At 50.2% G+C, this 27,775-nt stretch overlaps 1 protein-coding gene across 8 annotated transcripts; it reads right to left on the bottom strand.

Annotated features, from left to right (window-relative positions):
- Window positions 1-27,775, bottom strand: LOC105467802 (methyltransferase 22, Kin17 lysine). Of its 8 annotated transcripts, XR_011616297.1 has the most exons (13): window positions 27,671-27,775; window positions 23,334-23,636; window positions 20,305-20,685; window positions 14,068-14,108; window positions 13,836-13,980; window positions 9,672-9,743; window positions 7,614-7,667; window positions 6,598-6,678; window positions 5,912-6,014; window positions 3,761-3,929; window positions 2,323-2,375; window positions 1,681-1,761; window positions 149-1,229 (listed from the first exon to the last, which is right to left on the bottom strand). XR_011616297.1 is itself a non-coding variant. In XM_071084092.1 (12 exons), the coding sequence occupies exons 2-11, from the start codon at window positions 23,464-23,466 to the stop codon at window positions 2,340-2,342; spliced, it is 1,215 nt and encodes a 404-aa protein (XP_070940193.1). In that variant the 5' UTR covers window positions 23,467-23,636; window positions 27,671-27,775; the 3' UTR covers window positions 8-1,761; window positions 2,323-2,339. The 8 variants fall into 8 exon arrangements, 7 of the variants coding, with proteins under 7 accessions (XP_070940198.1, XP_070940193.1, XP_070940194.1 ...); XM_071084092.1 differs by having other exon boundaries at window positions 8-1,761; XM_071084093.1 differs by lacking the exons at window positions 149-1,229; window positions 1,681-1,761 and adding an exon at window positions 27,183-27,520 and having other exon boundaries at window positions 2,261-2,375; window positions 27,671-27,724.

Here is a 27,775-nt window from a genome sequence, read left to right as displayed (position 1 = left end):
TTTGTATTTTTAGTAGAGACGGGGTTTCACTGTGTTACCCAGGATGGTCTCAATCTCCTGACCTCGTGATCCGCCCGTCTCGGCCTCCCAAAGTGCTGGGATTACAGGCTTGAGCCACCGCGCCCGGCCTAATTTTTTTTTTTGAGACAGAGGCTCGCTCTGTTATCCAGGCTGGAGGGCAGTGGCATGATCTTGGCTCACTGCAATCTTCGCCTCCTGGGTTCAAATGATTCTCCTGCCTTGGCCTCCCAAGTAGCTGAAATCGCAGGTACACACCACCACGCCAGGCTAATTGGCTGTTTAATTTTTAGTAGAGATGGAGTCTTGCTGTGTTATCCAGTCTGGTTGAACTCCTGGCCTCAACTGATCCTCTTGGCTTGGCCTCCCAAATTACTGGGATTGCAGGAGCGAGCCAATACACTTAGCCTGATATTGCATTTCTAACCAGCATCCAGGTGATGCCACAGATGCTGCTACTGGTCTAGGGACTACACAGTGGGAACATGGGAAGAGCAAAGGCTCGGGAGTCAGATGGACATGGGTGGACATGAGCTCTAAACCTGACTCTGCCCTGGGTGGCTGTGTGATGTTGGGCAAGTTGCTTAACCTCTCTGAATTTTGGATTTCTCATATGTAAAATAGGCATCACTTCTGCCTTTTAGGTTCTTTGAAGATGTGTAATAACATACATGCGTAGGTTTTCTTCTTGCTCCCAGAGGGGCAGGACGAGGTCACTCTCCTGCATGCTCTGCACTACAGGTTCAGCCGAGACCCATGTGTTCTTCCCTAAAGTACTCGGCTTTCTTCTTCCAAGTCAGGATTTCTCTGCCTCGGTGCGACTCACATTTTGGGCTGATCCTTTTGTGTCGTGGGGGCTGTTCTGTGCATTAGCACATTATAGGATGTTCAGCAGCATCCCTGGCCTCACCCACTGGATACTGGTGGCACGTCTCCTCTACCTGTGACCACCAAAAATGTCTCCCCACACTGCCAAATGTTCCTGGAGGAAAAATCACTCACAAATAAGAAACAATGCCCTAATTAGTAACTTATATTAGCAAATCATTCAACAATACATGTTGAGCATCTGTTTGCCAGACCATACACCAGGGATGTAGTGATATTTAAGACAAACAAGGTCCCTGACCTCATGGAGACTTTTTCCTTTTTGGACCTCAGTCTTCTCTGCTGTAATGTGGGTATCACAAGGCTGTGGACCTCCTAAATTTCTTGGGAAGATGAAATGAAGTTAGACTTGGAAGTGCCTGGCCCCTGGCATCAGGGATTAGCCAGTGCCAGGGGTATGATGGGCCTGGGGATGGAACCTGGGTGCTTGGGGAGAAGCGAGTGTGGGCAGGGACAGTGCATGGAGAAGCCAGCAAACCTGAGCTGCGAGGGAGGCAGAAAGGGGCCATGCCAGGCCCTGGTGCAAAGTGTGCAGCAGTAGCAAGACAGGGGAAGGGGCTGCAGGGAGGGCCAAGGGTAGCAGGAAGATGGGACCGAAACTAGAGAGAAGGAGAGACAGTGGGACATAGAGAATGACAGGAAGGGGTGGTAGAGATGGGAGGAGAGGCACAGATGGAGAAGATAAAAAAAACCAGATAGACAGACACGAGCACACGTGATAAGATGGAGAGAACAAGGGGCGGAGGGAAAATGAGCCCAGGCTGAAGGGAATACCTCCGAGGAAGATCACTGCACAAACCCCGGTCGGCTGCATGTGACCCCGAAGAGTGGCTCTTAGGTTTATTCCAAACGTACCTGATTGGGGTGAGAAAGAGTTAAAATTAAATACAAAGGCCGCTGCCAGGCCATTCCTGGCGCCAGCTCCTGCCCCTTCCTTCTCAGGGGGCCCTCGCCAGAGGGACGGGGTGGAGCATACCCAACCCTGCGAGGAAATGAGGCTTTTGTGCCGAGCGGAGATACGATGGCAATAGTGGCAATGGTAGTCAACCCATCCGTGAACAGCTGACACAGGGCAGTACAAGAATCCACCTCACAGCCAGGGCTGCAACCCCAAGTGAAGCGCACAGCTGAAATGACTGACCTGGGTGGAACTGAGCTGAGAAGGAACGTGACTTGCCTTGACCCTGGAGCACGTATCACAACCATGAGAAACAGGTCACTAAAGTGGCCCCCAGCCCACGCCAACAACCTTCTCTGGCTGCAACTGGGCGGCAGGGACAGACCCCAGAAAACCATCTTGGGTCGTCTAAGGTACATGCAACCATACTTTTAAAATGACAAAATCTCGAGCACGTTGCTTTGGTGAGCTTCTGATTTTATTAGAAATATACTCTAAGAACAGTCGAGACGCCGCGCCTTGTGGAGGCGATGGGTCATGTTACTGGTTCTGCGATGATCTTCCAGAGCTCCTGCAGCAAACAGAGAAAAGGTTTCTGAAGCGCACATACAAGAGCATCACAATTTCATGAAGGAAAGTGATTCGCCAAGGAGAGCAGTTAAACAACACGCCAGCCATGGAGCAGGCGAGCTGGGGCAGGAGCGGGCGGGCGGCTTCCTCCTCTCTTTGTTGCTCTGGCTTGTTCTGTTTACTGTGGCAGAGGCTGGATGGATGAAGTCCCAGCATTAACGGAAGGGGCATCAGAGGATGTCACACAATCAGAAGAGACCAGAATAGCAGTGAGTCGCCACAATCTCTCCATTTTTGGGAAGAGCTTTATATACAGTTTTATTTTAGAGACAGGATCTCACGCTGTTGCCCAGGCTGGAGTGCAGTGGCACCATCACAGCTCGCTGCACCCTTGAACTTCTGGGCTCAAGCAATCCTCCCACCTCAGCCTCCAGAGTAGCTGGGACCACAGGTGTGCACCACCATGCGTGGCTAATTTTTTTTTAAAAATTTTTGTAGAGATCGGGTCTATGTTGCTCAGGCTGGTCTCGAACTCCTAGCCTCAAGCAACCCTCCGACCTTGGCCTCTCAGAGTGCTGGAATTACAGGTGGGAGCCACCACACTTGGCCTTTTTGGGACGTCTTAGGCATCATGTACTGGGTCTACTGATTAGTAAGAAGTGCGTGTTCTTGGTCACGTGACACTACTCTTAATGTTGCCCAGAAGTGGCAGAGCAATAAATACAAGATCCTCCTCGCACACAAAACCACACGAATTCCACGCTGCCCTTGCTGAGGACACGAGAGAAAGCGCGAGGGCGGCAGCTCCTCATGACTCCCTCTTCCTCCCTTATTCCTTAGAACTAGGCCCGGGTCTCCGAAGACACAGAGAAAGGGAGGCCACAGCCAAAAGGCAAACAGAACAAAAGAAGTTAATTCTCAGTCTTTGGACTCCAGTTCACAGAAAAGCCTGTTCAGTCCGAGAAGCCGGTGCACTTCCACAGTGAAGACGTGACCAGCGGCCACCACAGCGGGGCCCCTGCACCAAGGTCTGCTACCCACAAACTTCCCTCCACTGACTTCCTGTTCCCCAAACAACGTCTGCCTCAGTCTTGCCTCCTCTGGAGTCTGAACTGTCCATGCGGGAAAAACGTGCTCTAAAGTAGAAGATAAGGTTCACCCGAAGGCCCCTCTCCAGACATGGTGGCTGCTCCCCCAACAGGTTCCCCCATGATGTAGCTCCCCCAACAGGTTCCACTACAGATGGTGCCCGGCACGCAGGCTTCACCCCCTGCAGGACCTAGGGTGGAGCCTGTGCCTGGAGGGCTTGCTTCATCACTTCTTTGCCCCGGAGTCACCCACTTCACAATAAAGCAACTAACGGCCCACTTCGGGGCCTGGACCTACCAGCTGCTGGATGCGCTCGTAAACCAGGAGCTGCGGGAAGGAGGCCTCCACGGGCTCCACCACGAAGCGCAGCTTGCCATCTGCGAGCTGCTCCAGCGCACGCAGGCAGGAGCGGAAATGATCGTAGGCTTCACATGTGACGTCCAAGTGTCTCAGTGTGAAGTTGAGCCTGCAAACCAGCCAGCCGACACACACATGGCCATCATCACTGGGAAGGGTTTTGCTGTTTCCGCCCATCTTGCTTTCCTGCCCCTCACTGATCTCATATCCCCTGGATGGGCTTTTACGGAGCACCTGTCTCATGCTGAGTGTCTGAGCGCAATTCCTTCCTACATCTGCACAATAGCCTGGGGGGTGGAAACAGCTAGCACTTTACAGATGTGGAAACTGAGGCTCAGAAAGCTGAAGTCACGTGCCCACAATGACACCGCTGGAAAGATCAAGACAGTCCTTGCCTCTGAGAAGCTAGAACTGGTATAAGAGGCAGATGCAGATCAACACTTGAGGATGGCCCTGCAGGTCCTGCCTGCACCCAGCACAGACTCTGGTGGCTGGAGCTGCGCGTAACTATCTGTGAAATGAATGAACAAGAGGCAGTGGCAGGGGGCGGTGCAGAGGACTCTGAGAGCGCAGAGGACAGACAGAAAACTGCTGGGAAGCGGGGGTCTGAGAGATTTCAGAGAGTGAGCGCCTTCAGAAACAGGTCTCCCAGCCCTGCCACTTGCCTTTCAAAAACTCAGTCTACAAGATGGTTTCACTTGAAATTCAAGCTCTTTGCCTTTTTCCCTTTTCTTTCCAATTTTTTTTTATTAAGAAAAATTCCAGACACGCAAAAGGAGTAAGAACAGTCTATGCTGGGCATGGTGGCTCCTGCCTGTAATCCCAGCACTTTGGGAGGCCGAGGTGGGCAGATCACGAGGTCAGGGGTTTGAGACCAGCCTGGCCAACATGGTGAAACCCTGTTTCTACTAAAAATACAAAAATTAGCCAGGCGTGGTGGTGGGCACCTGTAATCCCAGCTACTTGGGAGGCTGAGACAGGAGAATTGCTTGAACTTGGGAGGCGGAGCTTGTGCTGAGCCGAGATTGCACCACCGCACTCCAGCCTGGGCGACAGGGTGAGACTCCGCCTCAAAAAACAAAACAAAACAGTCTAATGAACCCATTACCAGCTTCAGCCACTGTCCACTTTCAGCCACTCTGCCACCTTGGCTCTTCCTGGGGCCCCCAACCTCCTCTGTGAAGCTGAAAATGTCAGTGTGTGTCTCAAAAGATGGAGACCTTTTCAACTAAAGTTTAACAATCACCCTTTAACGTCAAATATTCAGTATTCAACTTTTCTCAACTGTCCTGATGTTTTTCCTTTACAGTTGATGAAATCACGATCCAAATGAGGTCTGTACACTGCTATTGCTCAGTGTGTGCCTCAAAGCAAGCCTCAGGATTACTGGTATCGGTAACGCTGCAGTCAATTCGCAGATACATAGAGCTTTGTACACAACCATGAGCGTGAATTTCCAGATGCTGAATTGCGGGGTGAGGAAGTCTGTTCAGTTTTATAGCTTTTGCTGTGGATTCCAAATGATCTTCAGAAAACTGTGGCATATTGTTAAGTATTGCAGGAGAATGTGTGTAGCTATCACAAGGTGGGCACTCAATACGTGGAACCTAACATTTTAGGATATTCAAGTGGAAATGTCTGGGAGAGGCTGTTGGGTGAGGAGCTGTCCGATTCAGCAAGAGAAAGAGACCTGGGGGAACTGAAGAGACAGACCAGACCGCACCACAGAGAGAACATTCAGGAAGAGAAGCTCTCGACAGTGTGTGCTGGACAAGCGTTGAGGCTCCAGTACAGCGGACATTCAAGGCCTTGTCTATCACTAGCTAGCTGTGCCCTGGGCAAGGCCCCTGGTGTTTCCCAGCCTTCCCCTCTTCATTGGTAAGATGGGACAGCAGTGCCTGCACATGGAGCTCGCATGCGGACTCAGTGCAGTAACATACACAACGGATGAGCACACGCCTGGCACACAGCAGGTGCTCAATAAGTGGTGCTGAGTAACAGTCATGATGACACTGACAAGGACACAATTAGGAGGTGAGACTTCTGCCCACACTCGGGACACCAGCATGGTCCCCGTGATGCAAAGCTCACCTCTTCTCCACTGACAGAATGGCCGTGCAGGCATTTTTCAATCTGTGGGCGAGTCGGGAGAGGGTTTTAAATACAGCATCCGTCAAGTCGTCGTCGTAAAACACTGTGGGAAGCAAAAAGGCTGGCATTAGGGGAAAACACGCAAATATTAGAGAAATCGACTTTTCAGAGCAATCCGCACAGAGAGAATGCTTATCACCACGGAAAAGCAGCAGCTCCCAGAATGAAAACTGCAGACGTGGCCGGGCGCGGTGGCTCAAGCCTGTAATCCCAGAACTTTGGGAGGCCGACATGGGCGGATCATGAGGTCAGGAGTTCGAGACCATCCTGGCTAACACGGTGAAACCCCGTCTCTACTAAAAAATACAAAAAACTAGCCAGGTGAGGTGGCGGGCGCCTGTAGTCCCAGCTACTCGGGAGGCTGAGGCAGGAGAATGGCGTGAACCTGGGAGGCGGAGCTTGCAGTGAACTGAGATCCGGCCACTGCACTCCAGCCTGGGTGACAGAGCAAGACTCCGTCTCAAAAAAAAAAAAAAAAAAAAAAAAAAAAAAAGAAAACTGCAGACGTGGTGGCACATCCCGGAAAGTCACCTCTAAAACTGAACTCCGGGGGGAGGTGAGGAGAGACTGCACTTGACTTCATGCTGTGACAAAGGATGTGTATGGTGAAGGAGAAATTTTCTTACCTTCGGCTGCAAACAGGATGGTGGTGTGATTGTACAAGTCAGAAATTTCCTCTTGTGACCAACTGAAGGGGACCTCGGGATCTAAGAAAGAACAAAAGCATGCTTTGTGCCCATTGCCTTCTCTCCTGGCTACCAACTCTCACTGGGACTCACTGAAAGGCACTTCAGGAGAAGAAACAGGGCTGGGGGTAGCTGGGTGCAGTGGGCACCGCCAGGCAGACCAGATTCCCTGCTTCAGGCCCACTGCTGCCCACGTGCAGAGTCACGGTGGAAGAGGTGCCTTTTCTGCTGAGCGTCTGCTCTAGCCAGCGAGTAGCAGGCGGATTTCAGCCTCACCCGCCGCCTTAGCCTGTGGCCCAGTACAGGACGTGATGTGCCTCATCTGCCTGCTGGGTGGCCCAGGAAAACGGCTTCAGTTTCGCACTCACAGAAAGGGTACAGTACTACTTCCTCACAGGACTACGGGGAGGGTCGAAAGGCCTACAGTGCGCAAAGTGCTAGGCAGGTGACCGGTACTTAAGGAATGACTTTCCCCATCTGCCATGTGACGGGAAAAAAAAGACATCTTTATACAAAGAAGGAGCAAGCACCCAGGTCTGAAGTAGTCTGTGTAAGAAATACGGGAAACTGTCCTACCCGGAGGGCTTCCTGGCACCACTGTTTGTTGGGAAATGGTTTGTGCCCAGGAGTCTGGCAGACTTGGGTCCATGCCCCTACCCTGCTGTGTACCAGCTGTGCCCACAGACAGTCTGCACTCACAATTCAGGGATTATCATGCTACCACACAGGGAAACCACAACACCTGAAGAACAAAATGAACATGTGCCCAGCAGGCAGCAGGCGCTTGGAGAATGACCGCTGATGCTCATCGGCCAATGCAGAGAACCTGCCATGTGTGGGTGGGACAGTGGCAGCAGCTGGGGCTACAGCTCCATCAAGGCTACTGTACCCTGGCACTGAGGTACTACAAACAAATCACTGAATCATTCTGGGGGACGTCTGAGAGAAACACACACCTGTGCAGAGGTCGTCCTTCAGCCAGTCCAGTTCTTTGACCTTAACTACACCACCTGCAAAAACAAACAAAAAGAGAACCTTCCAAACTCTAATCAGGAAAAAAAGATAAACTTTTACACTATATACCAAGATCCATCTATCCACCCATCCACCCTTCCTCTCACCCATCCATCTTTACAGCCCTTCCATCTTTACAGCCATCCATCCATCCATCCATCCACCCACCCGCCCATCTTCCAGCCCTTCCTTCTATCCATCCATCCATCCACCCACCCACCCATCTTCCTTCCCTCCCTCTCCCATCCATCTTCTCATCCTTCCTTCTATCCATCCATCCATCCATACATCCGCCCACCCATCTTCTTGCCCTTCCTTCTACCCATCCATCCCTCCATCCACCCACCCACCCACCTTCCAGCCCTTCCATCTATCCTTCCATCCATCCACCTACCCATTTTCCTTCCCTCCCTCCCTCCCATCCATCCATCCTCTCATCTGCCCATCTATCCATTCTTCTACCCTCCCACCCATCCACCCACCCATCCTTGTTATCCTCCTTCCCTCCTTCTCATCCATCATCCACCCTCTGTCCCTTCCCTCCATTCATCTGACCCATCTATCCATCCTTCTACCCTCCCACCCATCCACCCACCCATCCTTGTTATCCTCCTTCTCATCCATCATCCACCCTCTGTCCCTTCCCTCCATCCATCCGTCCATTCTTCCAGCATTTTTTGAGTGCTACGTGTCAGGGACTGTGCCAGACATAGGGAAAATAAAGATTTAAGAGTCATCTCCCCATCCTTGCAGACCAGCCCCCAGAGGAGACTGGCAGGTTAACCGACAACGGCAAGACTGTGGCTGAGTGGTTCAGAAGGATGAGGCAAATGCACAGGAGGAGAGAGAGGAACTCATGTCAGATGGCGGTTTTCCGGCAAGGGCTTCCACCAGCGAGCTCCCTCCTTCCTCCCAGCTCTGCTGACTGCCTACTGTACCCTGAGCACTCAACAAATATTGTGACAGTGGAGAGCAAATGCAGACAGGCTACCTGCACCCACAGAGCTTGTAGTCCAGGGGGGAATGGAAAACACCAATAACTAGTCACACCAGCAGATGGTAAAATGCAATCGTGCAAGGTGTTCCTGGAGTCTGTTGGGGGCTCTAGCCTCAAATCTGGAGGTCTGGAGCCCTGAGCGTGATGAGGACTTGCCGGGAGGAGGGAGGGCAGAGCACTCAGGCGGAGGGAAGAGCAAGGGCAAAGGACTCAAGGGAAAGTGATTTGAAAATGAGGACGGCTGGGCTGGCGGGGTGGGGACTGCAGACAGGCAGGGGCCAGATCCCCCAGAAGATGAGACAAGCAACAGGAAACCACTGAAGGGCCTGAAGCCTGGGGGGCTGCACCGGAGGAGGAAAGGCTGCACTGACAGACAGCCCCGTTAGGACGTAATTGTGTCACCCATCACACACACCCATCCCTGCAGGCTGTGCAGGGAACAGACAGCCAGGCAGATGGGGGTGGGGCCCATCCGGGCAGAGGGACTGGCCTGTGAGTGAGTCCTGGTGTGCTGGATGCAGGGCTGAAAACGAGACTGTCAGGCGGAGGCAGGGAGAGCAGGCCGGGGCTGGGCCAGGGAGGCCTGGCCATTCAAGGAGCTGAGACTTCACCCCTCAGGTGATGATGCCCCTGGAAGGTTTTCAGCAGCAGGTGAAGGGGACAGGCCTGCATCTAAGAAAGGGCACTCCGGATGTTTCATGAGGACAGCCTGGACTGGTCAACTAAGGAGCTGGGGAGACCAGCTCGGGGGCCGCTGCCAGTGTCCGGGAGAGAAAGAGCTGGAGTAGGATGAGGCGGTGGATCTGGGAATGAGGAGGTGACCCAAGGAGCGTCCTCAGTGCTCTGAAGCTCTCTGATGCCCATAAGATGCCTGCTCCCTTTACTCACCTGTTGCAAGGGACACAGGCGGAGCCCTGCCTCCCAATGTCATGGTCTTGGGTGTCTGTCCTACCTGCTAAACAGAGAAACCTCCCTCCCTGGCAGAAGACACTCTGGGCCTCACCTCCAACGGCAGCCAGGTGGCTGTTGAGGGCAATGTTTCGCTGGCACATGGCCAAGAGATCTGCACCGACATCTGGAATGACAGAGGGCAAGCCATAAAGCGGCGGCCGTTACGACGCTTTTATCTCCACGTTTTTGCCTAGAGAGAGCCGTTTGTTATCAGCAGCACAACTGCAGAAATTAGAGAAACATTTCTCCTGTGTGTCTTACTGCCAAAATTAAATACGCTCACCTTAAGGCTCTTTTCATTGTCTTGTTCCCTAAATAAGAGATTCTCATCCTGATGGGGAGAGACAGTGTGCATTCCAGAGGGAAGGAGTATGAGCTCCCAACATCATCCGAGCATATGGACCACGCACGCACTTCCTTAGATCATCCTTTTCATGTTTATAACCATCCAGGAGCCGGGATCATGAATCCCATTGCACGAATTAAGTGACTTGAGCAACGTCACGTAGCTAGTGAGAGCAAGAGTTGGGATTTGAATCCAGATTTTTCTTTTTTTCTTTTTTCTTTTTATTTTTGAGATGGAGTCTTGCTCTGTCGCCCAGGCTGGAGTGCAGTGGCCCGATCTCAGCTCACTGCAAGCTCCGCCTCCCGAGTTCAGGCCATTCTCCTGCCTCAGCCTCCCAAGTAGCTGGGACTAAAGGCGCCCGCCACCTCGCCCGGCTAGTTTTTTTGTATTTTTTAGTAGAGACAGGGTTTCACCGTGTTAGCCAGGATGGTCTCGAACTCCTGACCTCGTGATCCGCCCGTCTCGGCCTCCCAAAGTGCTGGGATTACAGGCTTGAGCCACCACGCCCGGCCTGAATCCAGATTTTTCTAACTCCAAATTTAGGCTTGTTCTTTGACACCCTAGGAAAACCGACTGGACCAGTTTTCCGGTCAGAAAGGTTTTCTTACGATTCGTCAGAACACAGAACAGATTCAAACAGGCTGAGCCCACTCTCTCAGGCGCGATTCACTTTGCTCCTACCCAGATCTCCCTCCCAGACTCCTGCTACTCTGACAAGTGGGATTTCTCATCATTTCAAGAACTGACTTGTGGTACAGTGAATCCTCACTGGGGGAAGTAGTGTTTTACCAAAAATAAATTTCTGATTAGAAGAAAGTGCGTGTAGAAAGTACAGGATGTCTTGTTAATGACATTTGCTTGGTCCCCTGTGGGCGTGGACTCCCCCATCAACTGCAAACTCGCCGGGACTGGCATCTGCACCCCAGGGGTCACAGGGAGGAACTCCCTGCTCGCAGAAGGGAGGGATCTGCCCTGTCTCCTGGGCCAAGAGAATACTGACACGTGCCTGACAGCACATGATGGGCTTAGCCTTTTTTGTGTGTGTGTGTGTGTTTTTTTTTTTTTAAACAGAGTTTCACACTTGTTGCCCAAGCTGAAGTACTGTGGTGCAATCTTGGCTCACTGCAACCTCCACCTCCTGGGTTTAAGCAATTCTCCTGCCTCAGCCTCCCAAGTAGCTGGGATTATAGGCTCATGCCACCATGCCTGGCTAATTTTTTTTTTTTTTTTTTTTTTGGTATTTTTAGTACAGACGGGGGTTTCACCATGTTGGCCAAACTGGTCTCAAACTCCTGACCTCAGGTGATCCACCTGCCTCGGCCTCTCAAAGTGCTGGGATTACACGCATTAGCCACCACGCCTGGCCAGGCTCAGCAGTTTTTAAACTTTTATGATAGTTTCTGTCAAAAGCTTTTAACCCATAAAACAGGTAAGAGAGAAGCAGCTCTGTGTGAGTGGGGAAGGAGCCCTGGTGCCCTGAGTGCGTTCTCCCCAGCATCCCTCGGCCAGCTCCTGCGAGCTCTGCTCCATGCAACACAATCTGAAACCCCACCATGTGACAAGGGCGTTGCCCTGTGAGCCAGCAGGTCCACGGGCCTTGGGTCTCGTCAGCAGCTCTGGGTGACCTTGGGCCAGCCTCAATCTGCCCATGTGGACAACAAAGATAGGAACCCTGGGCTCTGCCCAGCATCACTGTGAAGTTACAGCTAGGCACTGATGCATCTGAAAGGACTTTTCCAACTGGAACGTGGCATCTAAATGCAAGCTTTCTTCCCCATGCTGGTAAATCTCTCTCGGGGATAAGACTTCTTTATATCCTGCTATTAGGCACCAGGCACAAAGCAAAGCTCTTGGACGCCTTGTCTCTGAGAAGCGCTCACTGATAATTTACATGACATTGTCAAGAAGCAGCCAATAGCGTGGCTGCACTGTGGACTCCTGACCAGTGGTTAACTCAGCATATTTGAAAACTGTGCCTCAGGGACTGGTGATCTCTAGCTTCTTCCTTCCTATCTCAGAAACAACAGCGTGTGCCAGGAAACGTTCACTAGGAAGCAATGACATGTAAACCACATCAGCGGATACCTCTTTCTGTCCAGCAGATATTAAAGATTTAAAATATAACAACAATGCTCACTTGATGAGATCACTACTCTCTTGTAAACCGGTATATTAGCTCTAAAGAAAGCACTCCGGCACGTCAGGAGTCTGGTTAACTTCACTGGCCGGTTTTGATCACTGTACTATGGTCGTGTGTGACATCACCATTGGGGAGCTGGAGGAAGGGCACATGGCACTTGCTGGATTATTTTAACAACTCCTTTATGAATCTGAAATTATTTCAAAATTAAATACTAAAAAAGAAATTAGTTGGCAACGTTCATTAAGAATAGTCTCACCCACTTCTAGGAACCCAGTGACAGGTTATTAGACAATGATACACAAAGATGTTCATTGCAATGTAACTAACACCGCCCACTCCTAGGAACCTAGGTGACAGATCATTAGACAATATACAAAGATGTTCATCACATCTTTGACAAATACAAAAAAACAAAACAAAAATCCCCATAGGAATGGCCAAAATGCTCAGCAGCAGGAGAAGGGTTATAAAAAAGATGAAACATTACCTGGTCATTACAAGTCATATACAATTTTTTTTGTTTGTTTTTGAGATGGAGTCTCACTCTGTTGCCCAGGCTAGAGTGCAGTGGTGCAATCTCAGCTCATTGCAACCTCTGCCTCCCAGGTTCAAGCCTCCCGAGTATCTGGGATTACAGGCACCCGCCACCACCACGCCCGGTTGATTTTTGTATTTTTAGTGCAGACAGGGTTTCACCATGTTGGCCTGGCTGTTCTCAAACTCCTGACCGCAGGTGATCTGCCTGCCTCAGTCTCCCAAAGTGCTGGGATTACAGACGTGAGCCACCATACCTGGCCTATATAATCATTTTTTAATGCCATGAGAAAATGCTGTTAAAATGTTCTCACTTATGAGTGGGAGCTAAACAATGGGTAAACATGGACATACTGAGTGGAATCACAGACACTGGGGACTCCAGAAGGTGACAGGGTGGGAGGGGTTGGGGATTAAAACTTCCCTATTGGGTACAATGTTTGCTATTTGAGTGGTGGGTCCACTAAAAGCCCAGATGTCATCGCTGTGTAATACAGAAATTTGCATTTGTACCCCCTAAATATATACAAATTTAAAAAAGAAAATGCCCTTAAAAAATGTTTTTCAACATTTTCAGCAGAATACAGTGCTGCTGCAGCTTGATTTCAGCTATCATTTGGAGGAGATTCTTACAACGTAAGCTCCCTGCGGGCAGTGCCTAGTCAGCTCCACTCACTGCAGGGCCTCCTGCATCTAGAAATGAGTGGCACACGGCAGGTGCCCCATAAGTTGCATATTGTTGATTCAATCTAGGCACTGTAAAATGATGAGTAATTTTTATTTGCTGTTTTAAAAATCTCCTACAAAGAATGGGCAAGGCTTCTATAACCAGGAACAAAATAATAAACTTGTTTTCAAAGCCTTCTAACAGGGTATATTCCTCCTGTTTTTGGAGATATTTGCTCTTTCTCAGGGGTGGGGAGAGAGGTACTAGCAGAGGCACTAGGCACCTCCTGAAGGTGCCATCAGCCTGATAGCCATTGGGTGATGCTGCTGCCACGGAGTCGGTATTGCTGGGTCATTCTGATATCACTGAGAAAAAACGGAGAGTGGAGAGGGCCAGGGGACCAAAATGGCAAAATCAACAGCAGCTAACATCCAATTTCCAGTGCCTCTGCCTCTTTTTTTATACACTCAGTGCATGCTTTGTGAAGGTGACTACTTCCCTGCAGCCTGAGATGTCACCTCATTACCTGTACAATAAACGGTCCGTGCCGCAGTGGCTGCGATGATGCTAGCAAGCCCCGTGCCGGCCCCGAGCTCCAGCGCCGTGCATCCTCGGAAGAGGTCCTGTCGGAACAGGATGTAGTCCGCCAGGAGCAGGGCGCCCCGCCATACCTGGAGGGAAGAGGACAAAGAGCAACACACAGCGTGAGGCTCTGTAGAGACCGTCAGGATTACGGGAAGCGGACAGGACCTACCCACCTGCTTGCCAACATCCTCCAGGGGCGTGGCCATGGTGTGCTCTGGATGGGACAGAAACCAAGAGAAATGCCCACTGTGAAATGGGGATGGACAGAAAACCACAAGACAGGACTGCACGGCAACCGCCAGCATGGTCAGACGTGCGCCAGAGGTTGAAATCAGGGGTTCTAGAGAGCAGCAGAAACACAGGCTGTGCTACTGGTTGAGAGGCGACTTTTGAGCACCACTCAGAGGCCAGGAGCTTTTTGCAATGGGGCTCACACTCTTTCATGTAACTGGGTATCTCTGCCCTACAGCTCAAGGCTAGGGAGGGTCACAATTAGGTTTTCACCCAATTTAATCACACACACATGCAGTGCACTACTTTTTTAATGACCAATAATTGCAAATTTACACTCATAATATATTTATTTATATACTACTAATAATCACAACTCATTCAAAAGTAATTTCTTATACTGAGAAACATACTTCATTTTTTTCCTATACTTAGAAATATACTTCTACATTAGAAGTTAACAAAATAAGTTTAAATTTACATCCTTTTTAAAAAAGTTGAAAAGAAGTATAAGTTAGTATAAGTATTCTCAAGTGCAAAATACAATATATTTTGTATTTATAATACATCCTAACAGGATCAAATTCTGGTGGATGGGTGAAGAGAATGGAAATATAAGATCAAGAAGAAAAGGAATGAAGCAAAACATTTTTTGTTGTTAAGTAAGAACTTGCTTCAAGTATTTTTAAGTGAGATGGTAATGGCTATCGCCAATTGCTCTGTCTGTCCCCAAACCAGCAGAGAAACCTACTGTGTAGGGTCCTCTTGGGCACCCGGACCACTGTTCTCTGAGGGTTCCTCCTGGGAAAATCTGGCCAAAGATTTCGGTCCTATGTACAGTTAGAATCTCAACTCTGAATAAAGTGACTAATGGATCGTCCACCAGCATCTTGGCTAGATTTGACATAGTGGCTTATAAGGCACTTTTAATAAAACATGTTCCTTTCAGAATGGCTTCAGATTGCTATGGCCTAACATGGAGTCCCCTGGTTTGAAACTGGAACAGAAATATACCTGCCGAGCCACCTGATGCCAAGTTCCTTCACTGAACCAACGTTCATTAGACAGATACGTTCTGTGAGCCAGCCCTGGGGCCATTGAGATTCTACTTGATTGGCTCACACCTATTTTACAGAGAAAGACACCGACTGAGGCTCAGCATTACTGTTTGTAAAGTTAATAGAAAAAAAAAGCACCTTCTCTGCATGAGGCACTGGGCTAAATGCTTTCTCAATTAATCCTCAAAATCGCCCAATGACAGGTTCGAGTGTTATCTTAAAGATGAAGAAAAGGTGGCTGGAGGAGGTTAGCAGGCTGTGTAGGTCACAGAGGGGGTGAGTGGCAGATGCAGGGTTCCAAGTCAGGTCGTCTGCAGTTTTCTGGCTCTCTCTGTTTTGAGACAGAGTCTCGCTCTGTCACCTAGGCTGAAGTGTGGCGGCACGGCCAAGGCTTACTGCAGCCTCCACCTCCCAGGCTCAAGTGACCCTGCCACCTAAGCCTGTTGAGTAGCTGGGGCTACAGGTGCGTGCCTCCATGCCAGGCTAAATTCTTTTAGTTTTTGTAGTTTTTGTAGAGGTAGGGTCTCATCATGTTGCCATGGCTGGTCTCAAACCCCTGGGCTCAAGGGATCCACTGCTTTGGCCTCCCGAAGGGGGATCATAGGTGTGAGCCACCGTGCCTGGCCTTTTCTGGCTCTTCAGCTTGCTTGGGGAAGGGAGACGTAGAATCTGAACCATGCTAGGGACGTGGTTTAAAAGCTCGGGGCAGAGCCTCCAGGATGAAAGGCACAGGGACTTGCTAGGCAGGCTGAAGGCTTGTGTGCTTGTGCGTGGAGGGGAAGGGGTGTCTGTGGTCTACACCCCCGCCCCAGGCTCTCTGTGTCAGCACACCTGCCCAGTTCCTCTTCCCCAGTCCCACCCATGCCATCTCCTGGGTGTGGCTCGTAGCCTCCTCTCCTCTCCTCTCCCTCCATTGGCCTGGAAAAGCTTCCTCCTCGCCGTCTGCTCCCTAACCCCAGCTGTCCTAAGGGTTCCTGCTGCCAGGGGAACCCTCCCAGAGCGATCTCGGTCCTACGTGATTGGTCACTTCCTCCCAGGGGTCTCGTGGACATAAGTTCTGCCTCCCAGCTGTCCTCAAGGGGTGGCCAGCTTCCCTTGAGGGAGAATGAGGACTCTGAGGTCAGAGACCTGCATGAGAAGACAGTTTTGTCATCTCCTAGTTAGGTGACGAGTCACTTAACTTCTTGGAGACAGAGCCAGTTTCCTCTTCTGCGAAATGTACAAGTAGCCTCATCCCTCATTTCTAAGGCTGTAACAGGGTTTAACCAGATAGCGCTTCTGAGAGAGCGCAGGCTCGGCAAACATCTGAAAACCACTGAGGCGGTCAAGGCCCCTAGCCCTTGCACAGGTGGAGGTCACTGAAGCCCAGAGGCGGACATGACCAGCCCAAGGTCATAGTCCGAGAAAAAAACATCTAATTAGATCAAAATGTGTCGAGATGGCTGGGTACAGTGGCTCACATCTATAATCCCAATACTTTGGGAGGCTAAGGTGGGAGATCGCCTGAAGCCAGGAGTTTGAGACCAGCCTGGGTAACAAAGTGAGACCCATGTTTTTCTAAAGCCAAATAGAAATAAAAGAGGATTTAAAATGAAGTCATTTGGGAGTCTGACCAAAAACTGACCTAAGATGTGCTTTCTGCTGATGTTGATGACACGAGAAAACACCAGGGCAAATTAACAAGGGGGAGAACGAAAGGCTCAGGGACGGATCAAAGGAAGAAGCGGATGCCGTGTGATTCCCCGGGACCAGAAGTAAAAAGCCAGAATGAATTCCCCAGGAAGCCGAGTGTGGTCATCCTCAAGGGCACTCTCCTTTCTTGTGTCTGACATCCTCGAGTCTGGAGTGCAGCGATTCCGAGGTCTACCTGACCCCTGCCCTGTTTCAGGCTATTGCTAGTGTTTGAACGGGTAAATACGCTTCTTCATGACTCACTGGATAGTCAGAGATCACAACAAATACCCAGTACGCCTGCCCTGGGCTGGGCCCAGTCCAGTCCAGGCAGCTGCGTAGGGGTAAGGAAGGAGGATTCAGTCCAGGGGTGGAAGCCCAGGTGACTTAGGGACCTCCCTATCCAGGGCCATCTTGTGGCTCCCACTCCCATGAAAAGTCAGAGTTTATATATATTTAAATAATTCCAAAGGTATCATGAGAACATAAAAGGCCAGCCTGAGGAACTATCCCCATGAGAAACTCTAGGGCTAGCAATGGGATGAGACAGTGTTAGAATCTCACCTGTCCTTATCAGATTCTAGAATTACACTTTACCTCATTTGCAAACTGGGTCCTGAGACCTGCAGGAACCTAGACTCTTCATCAGCCAGTCTTCCTCCTCCCAGCTTGGGCCAATCCCCAGGACGAGGCTCACATTTATGGAACACTGAATCCGTGCTAGGCACTATGCCAAGAGCTTTGTATGTGCCATCTCTTAATTCCTCACAACTCAAGGAGGTTGTACCCGTTGTACAGACAAGAAAACTGAGCTCAGAGAGGCTAAGCGACTTGCCCAATTCTCCAGCAGGAAGGCATGGGACTCAGAATCTGATGGCCTGAGTTCTAGCCCTGCCTCTCTCGAGTTCTCTTGGGGTCTCAGTTTATCTCTACAATGGGGGAAGTGAACATAATTTCCTTAGAATCCGGGGTCTGTGGATTCCTACCAGATCCCTGGATAAACTTTTTAAGGTTTTGTCAATCCCTTGGAATAGTTAAGAAAACACGTTTTTCTTTTTCTTTAGAAAAACCAGTTCCTCTGGCCGGGCGCGGTGGCTCAAGCCTGTAATCCCAGCACTTTGGGAGGCCGAGGCGGGCGGATCACAAGGTCAGGAGATCGAGACCACAGTGAAACCCCGTCTCTACTAAAAATACAAAAAATTAGCCGGGCGCGGTGGCGGGCGCCTGTAGTCCCAGCTACTCAGGAGGCTGAGGCAGGAGAATGGCAGGAACCCGGGAGGTGGAGCTTGCAGTAAGCCGAGATCGCGCCACTGCACTCCAGCCTGGGCAACAGCGTGAGACTCTGTCTCAAAAAAAAAAAAAAAAAAAAAAAAAAGAAAAACCAGTTCCTCAAATGGGTCTCTAACGTGAAGAAAATGGGCTGATTTATGGGTCAGAGGAAGAGGGTAGTGAGGAGAACGACGTCTGTTTACCATCTGCTCTGCCCAGGCCCTGCTCCTGGCGCTCACGGGGCATGTTTGACTAAATTATCACTAAAATCCAGGGAGAGTGGTCCCCCTGACCCCATGTGGTTCTGAGTGGGTAAGACACTTGTCTCTGGTCACCTGGCTTGTGAAGATGGAGCTGGGCTCAAAATCCAGCCCTGCAGGATTAGATCGAGTTTTGCAGATGAAAGCGATCTAGCCAGTTTGAAATAATCACGAGTTACCACCTACGTTCATGCGTTAGCTACCTTTCCACTCTCCTCCCTCAGGGCAGGTAGGGAGCTACTGACAGCTGAAAATGTGAACATCCAGGTGTACAGACAAGGGGGCCTCACCATGAGGTCACCGGAACAGGGCAGGCGGGGAAGCTGGTCATAGGCTGGCCCCTTCTTGAGGGACTTTGTTCTTAGCTCACATGATGGTAAATTTCCAGAACATTCACTAGAGACACAACATTGACTGTGGAGTAACTGACAGGTTTGCTCCCCAGCTCGGGGAGGCTAATAACAGTGAGCGCTCAGAGGGAAATGAGCCATCATCGGCCGCCCTGAGAAGCAGGACTTTCCAAGCCTCTTTCGAATGCTCCGTCCTAATGGTGTGGAATGAGAGCACAGGCTGTGGCGTCAGACAGACCTGGGTACAAGTCTCAGCTCTGCCACTGACGAGCTGTGTGACCCTAGGCAAGTTCCTCAACCTTGCTGAGCCTCAGTCTCTTCCTCTGTGAAATGGGAATACTTATCCCTACCTGCAGAGGCCATGAGGGCAGAGGTCACCCATGGGATACATGGAGCAGGGTTCTGGCGTGAGTTCCATGTTGCCCTCTGTGGGACAGTCTAGAACAGAGGCTGCCTGGTACCACTGTGCAGGCGCTCAGTAACGTTTGCTGAGCAGATAGATACAGAGCTGCTGTTCTGTCTGTTTTTCAGAGTGACCCACTGACCCCCATTCTCTGACCAAGGCCAGTGCTGGGGGAGGCCCTTCCCTGGGAACTCAGACACCACCAGGGACTCTGGATCTCAATGAACAGCTTCAAATCACAGATCTGCTCCCCAAATGAGCAGCACCAGGGGGAGGCAAAGCCCTGGTGTGGACACGGCATGGATCTGAAGCTCGCTCACCACCACCAAGCTGCATGGCACTAGGCCTGTCACTTCCTCATCCGTGCACCCGCTCAGGCGGGGCTGTACAGACTAAGCCACTCGAAACTAGTGAAGATATCCAAAACACAATAGGTGCTTAACCAGCACCGATTCCTGGCCTAGTTCCCTACCGGTCCTGGTGTTTCTATAGTGCCAGGTCCCTAGATTTCAAATCCTAGAGTCACCAAACCCCTCTGCTCTGCCCCAATACCTGGGTAGCAGTTCCTCTTTCATCCCACCTCTGAGTATCTGTCCAAACCTCTCCCCTGTCCCACTTTTCCCGCCACTTCATCACCTCCTCTTTCTTGCCTGGCTTCTAGCTCCCAGCTCCCAGTCCATCTGACTGGTCCATGCCCCATTCATTTTCATTTACATCCCTCTCCCTCTGCCACACTCCAGCTCCAGAACCTCCCATAGCTCCCTACTGCCAGCCCAGCCAGGCCAAGCCTGTCCCACACCCTCAACATGCTGAGTTAGAGCGGAGCACAGATGCGGGAGGCAGCAGCAGGGAGGCTTCCTGGAGAAGGTGTGGCTGAGCTGGAAACTGTACGGCAATGGGGAACATGTTAAGGGAGCAGAGGCTGGGGGCAAGCACTCTAGGAAGGAGGCACAGTACAGAGGAGAAAGCGCACAGGGTGAGGCTGTGGGGGTGTGAGCCGTAGGAGTGACTGGGGTTGTAGAGAGCTTCCCCAGTCTCACCCGAGCTGGTTCTCATAACCTGTGCTGCCTGGCCCTGCAGAGTCAACACGCAGATCATACTGAGCCCTGAGCAGCGACACTGTGGAGTCACCTTGGTGACAGGTGGGCCACACCACACCTCTATTTACCTATTCTGATGATATCGTGGGGGCTGCCTTGTGCTTCCTCTCCCAGGATGTCGTCTTCTTCCTGTGCTAGAATCATGGGATGTACCTTGTCTCTCGGAGGCCCTGCTGGGTTGGGATCAGAGGCGGCTCGTGGTCTTCTCACCACGTCTAAATCCCCATCCTCATCCAGCTGAGCTTCAGCCTCTTCCCGGCCGGTGGTGTCAGCCCCGGCCTGGAGGGAGAAACCCTCATTACTGTGGCCACTTCCTGGAGGGGACCCTGTGCTGCCTGTCTCGGCAGAAGGAGGCTCCTTGGTGTGAACATCTCCGTGATCGCCACCCTTGGCCCCTGAATCTGTCCAAGAGTCTTGGCTCCATAGAAGCTTGAATTGGGACAGGAAAACTGAAAGGCAAGACAAAACGCAAAATGAGAATTCCAAGATGTTTTCTTTTCTACCTTCTTCTTCGAGAATAGCAGTTTACCAACAGGAAAGATTTGTAAAGGCCAGGTAGAGATATACTAATGCCAGCAGAAAAGGGCCACTTGATTCAGATGGGACCACCACTAGCTGGGAGGCGGGGGCCACCACCAAGAGCAGCCCCCATTTCCTGAGAACCTATGAGGCACTCGGCTCGTATCATCTCATTCTATCTCCACAGTCGCTGTGAAGACAGCATGATCAGCTTCATCTTACAGACCCAGAAACTGAGGCTTAGAGGAGTGAGCTGACCCAGGGCACACAACTTTCAGGAATGAGCTCAGGGGCCTCTCCTCTAAGCTCCCACAGCGGCCCGGGCTTATGCCAGTTTTTGGATCTGTTCCATCATCCATCCATTCATCACTGAACACTCACTATGTGCCAAGTACCATGCTAGGTGCTGGGGGTACAAAGCAGAATTTGATATGTTAGGGCCTTACATTTTAGGAGTGAAGTCGGGGAGCAAACATTAAGCAAGTAAACAAGATAATTACAGGCTGTGTTAATTACCAGGGATATAGTAAGAGTGAATTCTGTGTGACACAGATGTGGCAAACATATAAGGCAGGGGTGAGCACACTTTGCCCGTAACAGGTTAGATGAAAAAGTTTTTCGGCTGGGCATGGTGGCTCACACCTGTAATTCCAGCACTTTGGGAGGCCGAGACAGGCAGATTTCTTGAGCCTAGGAATTCAAGACCAGCCTGGGCAACATGGTAAAACCCCTTCTCTACAAAAAAATGATCTGGGTGTGGTGGCATGTGCCTATAGTCCCAGCTACTTAGGAGGCTGAGGTGGGAGGATCACCTGAGCCTGGGGAGGTCGAGGCTATAGTGAGTCAAGACTGCACCACTGCACTCCAGCTTGGGTGACAGAATGAGACCCTGTCTCATAAAATGTATCTATTTTCAAGCTTTGTGGGCCCCATGATCTTTGTTGCAACTCCTCAACTCTGCCCTTATAGCACAAAAGCAGCTGTAAAAACACGTAAATGAATGGGCATAGCTGTGGCTTCATAAAACTATTTATAAAAATAGCTGCAGGCCAGATTTGGCTCACAGGCTGCAGTTTGTATACCTCTGGTATAATGTACCATCCAAATTAGGGCAGGAGGGCAATGAGAATTATTAATAATCACACCTTAGCAAGCTAATACAGGGTAGTTGGAGTTAGGGATGGTGGCCAGGGATGGGTTGTCGGAGGAGATGATACTTGAGGAGCCAGGGAGGGGAGGAAAGCAGGTGTTTCCTCCCTGGCCTTGTATCTTATGGTTGCTTCCCTCCCCTCCCTGTGTTTGAGGGACAGAAAGAAACTGACAGTGGCTACAGAAGAGCAAGGGAGAGTGACATAAGGGTAGGCACACAAGCAGAGGCTGGGCCAGGCTGACCTCTCAGACCAAGTTGAGGAGCCTGGATATTATTCTGAGAGCAATGCAAAGCCACTGGAGGTCTAACTCAGGAAGCGCTGTGATTTGATCTGCATTTTCAAAAGATGTCCTTGGCTGCTGCAGAGATTAAGTGGGGAGGGTGTGCAGCAGTGAACTCAGTGAGAGAAGACAGAGGCAGCCAGGCAAGCAACAGAGGTGGCTGGACTAGGGTAAAGGGAGTGGGGATAAAAAGTAGAGGACAGGGCTGGATGCAGTGGCTCACACCTGTAATCCCAGCACTCTGGGAGGCCGGGGTGGGAGGATCACCTGAGGTTAGAAGTTAGAGACCAGCCTGACCAACATGGTGAAACCCTGTCTGTACTAAAAATACAAGAATTCGCTGGGTGTGGTGGCAGGTGCCTGTAATCCCAGCTACTTGGGAGGCCGAGGCAGGAGAGTTGCTCGAATCCAGGAGATGGAGGTTGTAGTGAGCCGAGGTCGCACCCCTGCACTCCCCACTGGGCGACAGAGCGAGATTCCATCTCAAAAAAAAAGAGCAGAGGGGACAGATGGAGCCCCAGCACTCTGTCCCCCCACTGGACCCTGGGCTTGCTGACGGCAAAGTTTGGCTCATCCTATCTGCATTCGTAGCATCAAGTCCTGGGCCAGGCGCACAATAGGTGCTCAGGAAAGCACAGCAGTTTGCTTAATGAAAGTGGGGGGGCAGCAGCTTGCCTGTAATCCCAGGGACTCAAGAGGCTAAGGTGGAAGGGTTGCTTCAGGCCTGGAGCTCAAAACCAGCCTGGGCAACATAGCAAGACTCCATCTCTACAAAATAAAAATCAGCCAGGTGTGGTGATGTGAGCCTGTAGTCCCAGCTACTCCAGAGACAGGGGAAGGAGGATCACTTGAGTACAGGAGTTTGAGGCTGCAGTGAGCCATGACTGTGCCACTGCACTCCAGACTGGGTGACAGAGTGAGACCGTCTTTAAAAAAAAACAAACAAAACAAAGCAAAACAACCCCCCCCCACAAAAATTGCAGAGTACAAGGTTTAAAAAAAAATTATAATAAAGAAAAAAAAGGCACTTAAGAAGTGGTCTAACAGTTACATAATCCAGTCTTCCCAGTGTTTTCCCCAAAAAGATGAGTATGAGAAAGCAGAAAACAAAATAGGATCCGCAGGGCACCTGGGCCCAGGACCTTACCTGGCTGCCCCACGCTGTTCAGCCGTACCATGAGGTGTCTATGATTTGGGGTGTAGAGGTGGACGTCTGACAGTACAGTGTCGCTTCTAAAGGTGACCTCGTCCATGGCTACAGCAGGAGCCAGCTGCACCATGGCCCAGGCTCCACCTTAGTCCTAGGACAGGAGCCCCTCAGAGGTGAGAACGGGTCCTTAGCATGGCAGGTCCCAGAGAAGATACTGCAGACAGGCTCAAGCTGGCAGCTAGCAGTTTTACATCACCCTGGGAGAAGGTCTCAGAGGCTTGGCCAGGGAAGAGAATCCAGCTGGAAATTAATTGTGTTATTTTGTTTATATTCATTATATTCATTTCACTCATTATATTCATTCATATATTCATTTTCATAGTAACCTTTTATTTACAGCAAGGGACATGCATTTCCATTTATAAAGTTTCCTTTCCCTTCTTATTTTTTTCAACTTTTACAAAAAATTTCAAACAGTAAAGATATAGGGGAATATCATAACCATAGAACTACTGCTTAGATTCAGTGATCGTCACCATTTTGCCACATGTGCCTGCCCTCTCTGGTTTCTTCTCCTTGAGCTGAGAGTACACTGCAGACATCATGACATTTTCTCCCTAAATTCTTTAATGTCTGTCCCCTAAGAGCATTTCCCTATATAACCATAAGACCATTAACAAATCTAATTAATAATTCCCTAATAGCATTTAAAGTCAATTTCCTCCACCTGTCTCCCAAAGGTCTTTGAGGCTTTCCCCACCCCCAAACTAGTATCCAATCACAATTTACACTTTGCATTTAGTTGTTATGGCCCTTTACTCTTTCTTTTTAATTCTAGAAGCTGTTATCTTCTGTCCCCATATCATTTGTTGTTATAAAGCTTTCCTATTTTAAACTATGTTTTATTTTTAAACATTTCTTTTTAGAGACGGGGGCTTGCTCTGTTGCCCAGGCTGGAGCACGGTGTGCAATCGCGGCTCACTGCAGTCTCAAACTTCTGGGTTCACACGATCCTCCTACCTCAACCTCCCCAGTAGTTAGGATGGCAGCTATGCCACCATGCTTGGCATTAAATTTTTTTTTTTTGGAGAGACGAGGGTCTCACTATGTTTCCCAGGCTGGTCTCAAATCCTTGGACTCAAGCAATCCTCTCACCTCAGCTTCCCAAAGTCCTGGGGTTACAGGCGTGAGCTATCATGTCTGGCCTAAAGCTCTGCTACTGAATTTAAAAAGGTGAATAGAATTAGCTGGGTGCAGTGGAGAACGCCGGTAGTCCCAGCTACTTGGTGGGCTGAGGTGGGAGGATCACCTGAGTCCAAAAGGCGGGCGTTGCAGTGAGCCGAGAATGCGCCACTGCAGTCTGTAGTCCAGCCAGGGTGACAGAGCAAGACCCTCTCTCAAAAACAAACTAAAAAAAAAAAAAAAAAAGTGAGAGGATTTAAAGGAAAAGTAATTAAGGGAATCACTACACAGGTGATACACAGATACAGAAAAATTATGCAGGTGATACATTAATAACTAAAACTTGGAAAACCATGGTTGAGGCAAAGTTGTCAAAAACAGGGGGGATCTCCCTCCAAACACATGTTTCATCTCGTGGAAAAGTATCATCAAACAGCAGTAGTCTGATGGGCTTTCAAATTGGACAGACCAGGTGGGGATCCCTGGTCTCTCACCTCCTAGCCATGTGATCTCAAGAAACTACTTCACCTCTCTGCATCTGTTTCTTCAGCCACAATCTCATGCAGTGTTACTGGGTGGGTAAAGTGCTGAGCAGAGTCCTGGGCTCACAGTAGGTGTTAATAAAACACCAGCAACCTCCTTGTCCTGGGGTTGGTTTCAGGTATTTGACCCAAACCTGCCTGTAACCCCTGACTGCCTACAGAAGCTGTTCCTACCTGGGTAGATGTGTTCCCTAGGCATGTCATGAAATCTCGCCAGGCCCCCGTTTCTTCAACTGCAAAAAGAGGTCATCATGACTCAGGGTGTCCTGACTATCCCAGTACACTGCCGGAGTTCCTACATTTAAGTGCTTGCTGTGGAGTAGCAAAAGCTGTACCAACAAAAAATGTTTTAGGAAAAAGATGATTCCTTATTGGTCTCCATGCTAGCTTTCCCACTCAACACTATAAAGCCATCAAAATGCAAGTGGGTTGTGAAGAAAGTCTGTGAATCTGGCAAATCAATGCAGAATTTCATGGTGTCATTGAAAGTGCTGGACCTTCAGGCAAACACTGTTAATCAATGGGACTGGCAAAATTAGATCAGATTCCGGAAGAGAAAATACAGCTTATACCTACCACTTATTTCAAAGGCAGATCAAGCTCTCTCAGGACTTAGAGATGTCCTGGGGGAAAACTGAGAACTTTCACATATAGTTTCTGTTTTTAATATTGCTGTAAAAATAAAAAATCAAAAGCCATTTCTTTGAAAATGGAACCAAAGGATGCTATTTCTTTTTTCGCCACAGTGCATTTTTTTTTTCCCGAGACAGAGTCTCACTCTGTTGCTCACGTTAGAGTGCAGTGGTGCCATCTCAGCTCACTACAACCTCCGCCCCCTGGGCTCAAGTGATCCTACCTCAGTGTCCCGAGTAACTGGGACTACAGGCACACATCACCATGCCCAGCTAATTTTTGTATTTTTAGTAGAGATAGGGTTTTGCCACGTTGGCCAGGCTAGTCTTGAACTCCTGACCTCAGGTGATCTATCTACCTTGGCCTCCCAAAGTGCTGGGATCACAGGCATGAGCCACCACACATGGCCTATAGTGCAATTTTGTTGGAAAACTTACATCCCAGAAAAATCACTGTTCTTTGCTTTTTCCAAAAGTGAGCATAACATTACACACTAAATTTTTTTTTTTTTTTTTTTTTTTTTTTTGAGACGGAGTCTCGCTCTGTCGCCCAGGCTGGAGTGCAGTGGCGCGATCTCGGCTCACTGCAAGCTCCGCCTCCCGGGTTCACGCCATTCTCCTGCCTCAGCCTCCCCAGTAGCTGGGACTACAGGCGCCCACAACCGCGCCTGGCTAATTTTTTGTATTTTTAGTAGAGACGGGGTTTCACCGTGGTCTCGATCTCCTGACCTTGTGATCCGCCCGCCTCGGCCTCCCAAAGTGCTGGGATTACAGGCGTGAGCCACCGCGCCCGGCCTACACACTAAATTTTAAGTATAGACAAAAAAGAAACTCAAATTCTTAATCTCTAATTGAATTTTCCATTTTTAAATTCAATCCAACCGGGCTTCCCAAGAAATGCACACTGCAATGTAAGTCCCAGGTGAAGGAGACTCCCTTTAAGTGGTTTTCCCTAGAATCAGCTCTGTGGGAATAAGAAGGCCCTCTTGAACCTACCTCAGGGCCTGTGTGAGGAGTAAATGAGACAATGATCACTTTTAGGGCTCACGACATATAGTAAACGTTCAATAAGCAACAATAGTAAGTACTATCATTATAGCAATATGATGATTAAAGTGAATGCTGGGAAGAAAGAAAAAAGGTAACAGTTTCTCTAGTCAGGAAAAGTCTCCCTCCAGGAATGCAGGGTCTGTATGCATTTGGGGCTCCTCTCTTCACTGGGCAGAGCTGAGAAAGGAGCCCCAGGTTGCAGATGGGGACCCGCCCCGCCACCTCTCCATAGGGCTGCAAGCTCATCCCTGCAGCAGGAGCTAACGTGTTCTTGGCTCTTCTAAGGCTCTGGGGACTGGACTGAGACGCTGCCTAGACTGAGACGCTGTCAGCCTTCCTCTCCTATAGGTCCCCAGTCAGTTGTCCCAAATAAGCAGTTTGCTGGGATCACGGTGTTGAAATAACTTCCCTCCTCTTTCTTTCTGATAAGTGCAACTCACTCAACAATCAGGAATTTGGCGCGATCCCATAACGATTTAGGCCAGGAGCTGGACAACGGAGGGTAGGGTGTGAACGCCTGTGTTGGGGGTGGGTAAAACGTAGCCTGGCCACGGCGCGCAGAGTCGTAGTGAGGGGCTCCGGGGACGTCCCTCGTGGGGCTCCTCGTCCTCTTTGTCTTGTCGCCGTCCTAACGCCACCCTTGTGGGTTAACTATTGCCCTCTCAAAAGACAGTCACAGGTCGGGCACTGCCCTCCCTTCCTAATCTTGAACCGAAGGAGAGGTGCCTGGACCCAGGACGGAAACTCAGGTGAGGACGTGGACTTCTTCCCCCAACACCTGTGTTCAGAAGGGGAAACAGGCTAAGAGTGGGGTCGGGCCTCAGGGATCTGGGCCTCAGATTCGTGGGAGCTCGGATTTCAAAGTAGGCTCGGCGCCAGGAGGTTCCCTGCACCCTACCCTGTCCCGCCTCTTCTCCCAGTCACTTACCCGCCGCGGGGCTCAGCCTGGGGTCCCATCCGACCCTGCTGTCGGTCGGTGGGACTCAGGCGGCCGCCATAACAGGCGGTCTGCGCAGGCGCAGCCCCGCCCCCG

Source organism: Macaca nemestrina, chromosome 18, assembly GCF_043159975.1.
Source record: "Macaca nemestrina isolate mMacNem1 chromosome 18, mMacNem.hap1, whole genome shotgun sequence".
NCBI lineage: Eukaryota > Metazoa > Chordata > Mammalia > Primates > Cercopithecidae > Macaca > Macaca nemestrina.
This window is presented reverse-complemented; position numbering and strand designations above follow the sequence as displayed.

What these genes read in the sequence shown, in the direction of transcription:
- LOC105467802 (XM_071084092.1), bottom strand. Translation starts at nt 23,466, where the DNA reads ATGGTGCAGCTGGCTCCTGCTGTAGCCATGGACGAGGTCACCTTTAGA. An exon ending in ACGGACCGTTTATTGTACAG is followed by an intron (nt 9,744 to 13,835) that starts GTAATGAGGTGA and finishes CTGTCATTCCAG; the next exon opens with ATGTCGGTGCAGATCTCTTG. An exon ending in CCACCTGGCTGCCGTTGGAG is followed by an intron (nt 7,668 to 9,671) that starts GTGAGGCCCAGA and finishes TTGTTTTTGCAG; the next exon opens with GTGGTGTAGTTAAGGTCAAA.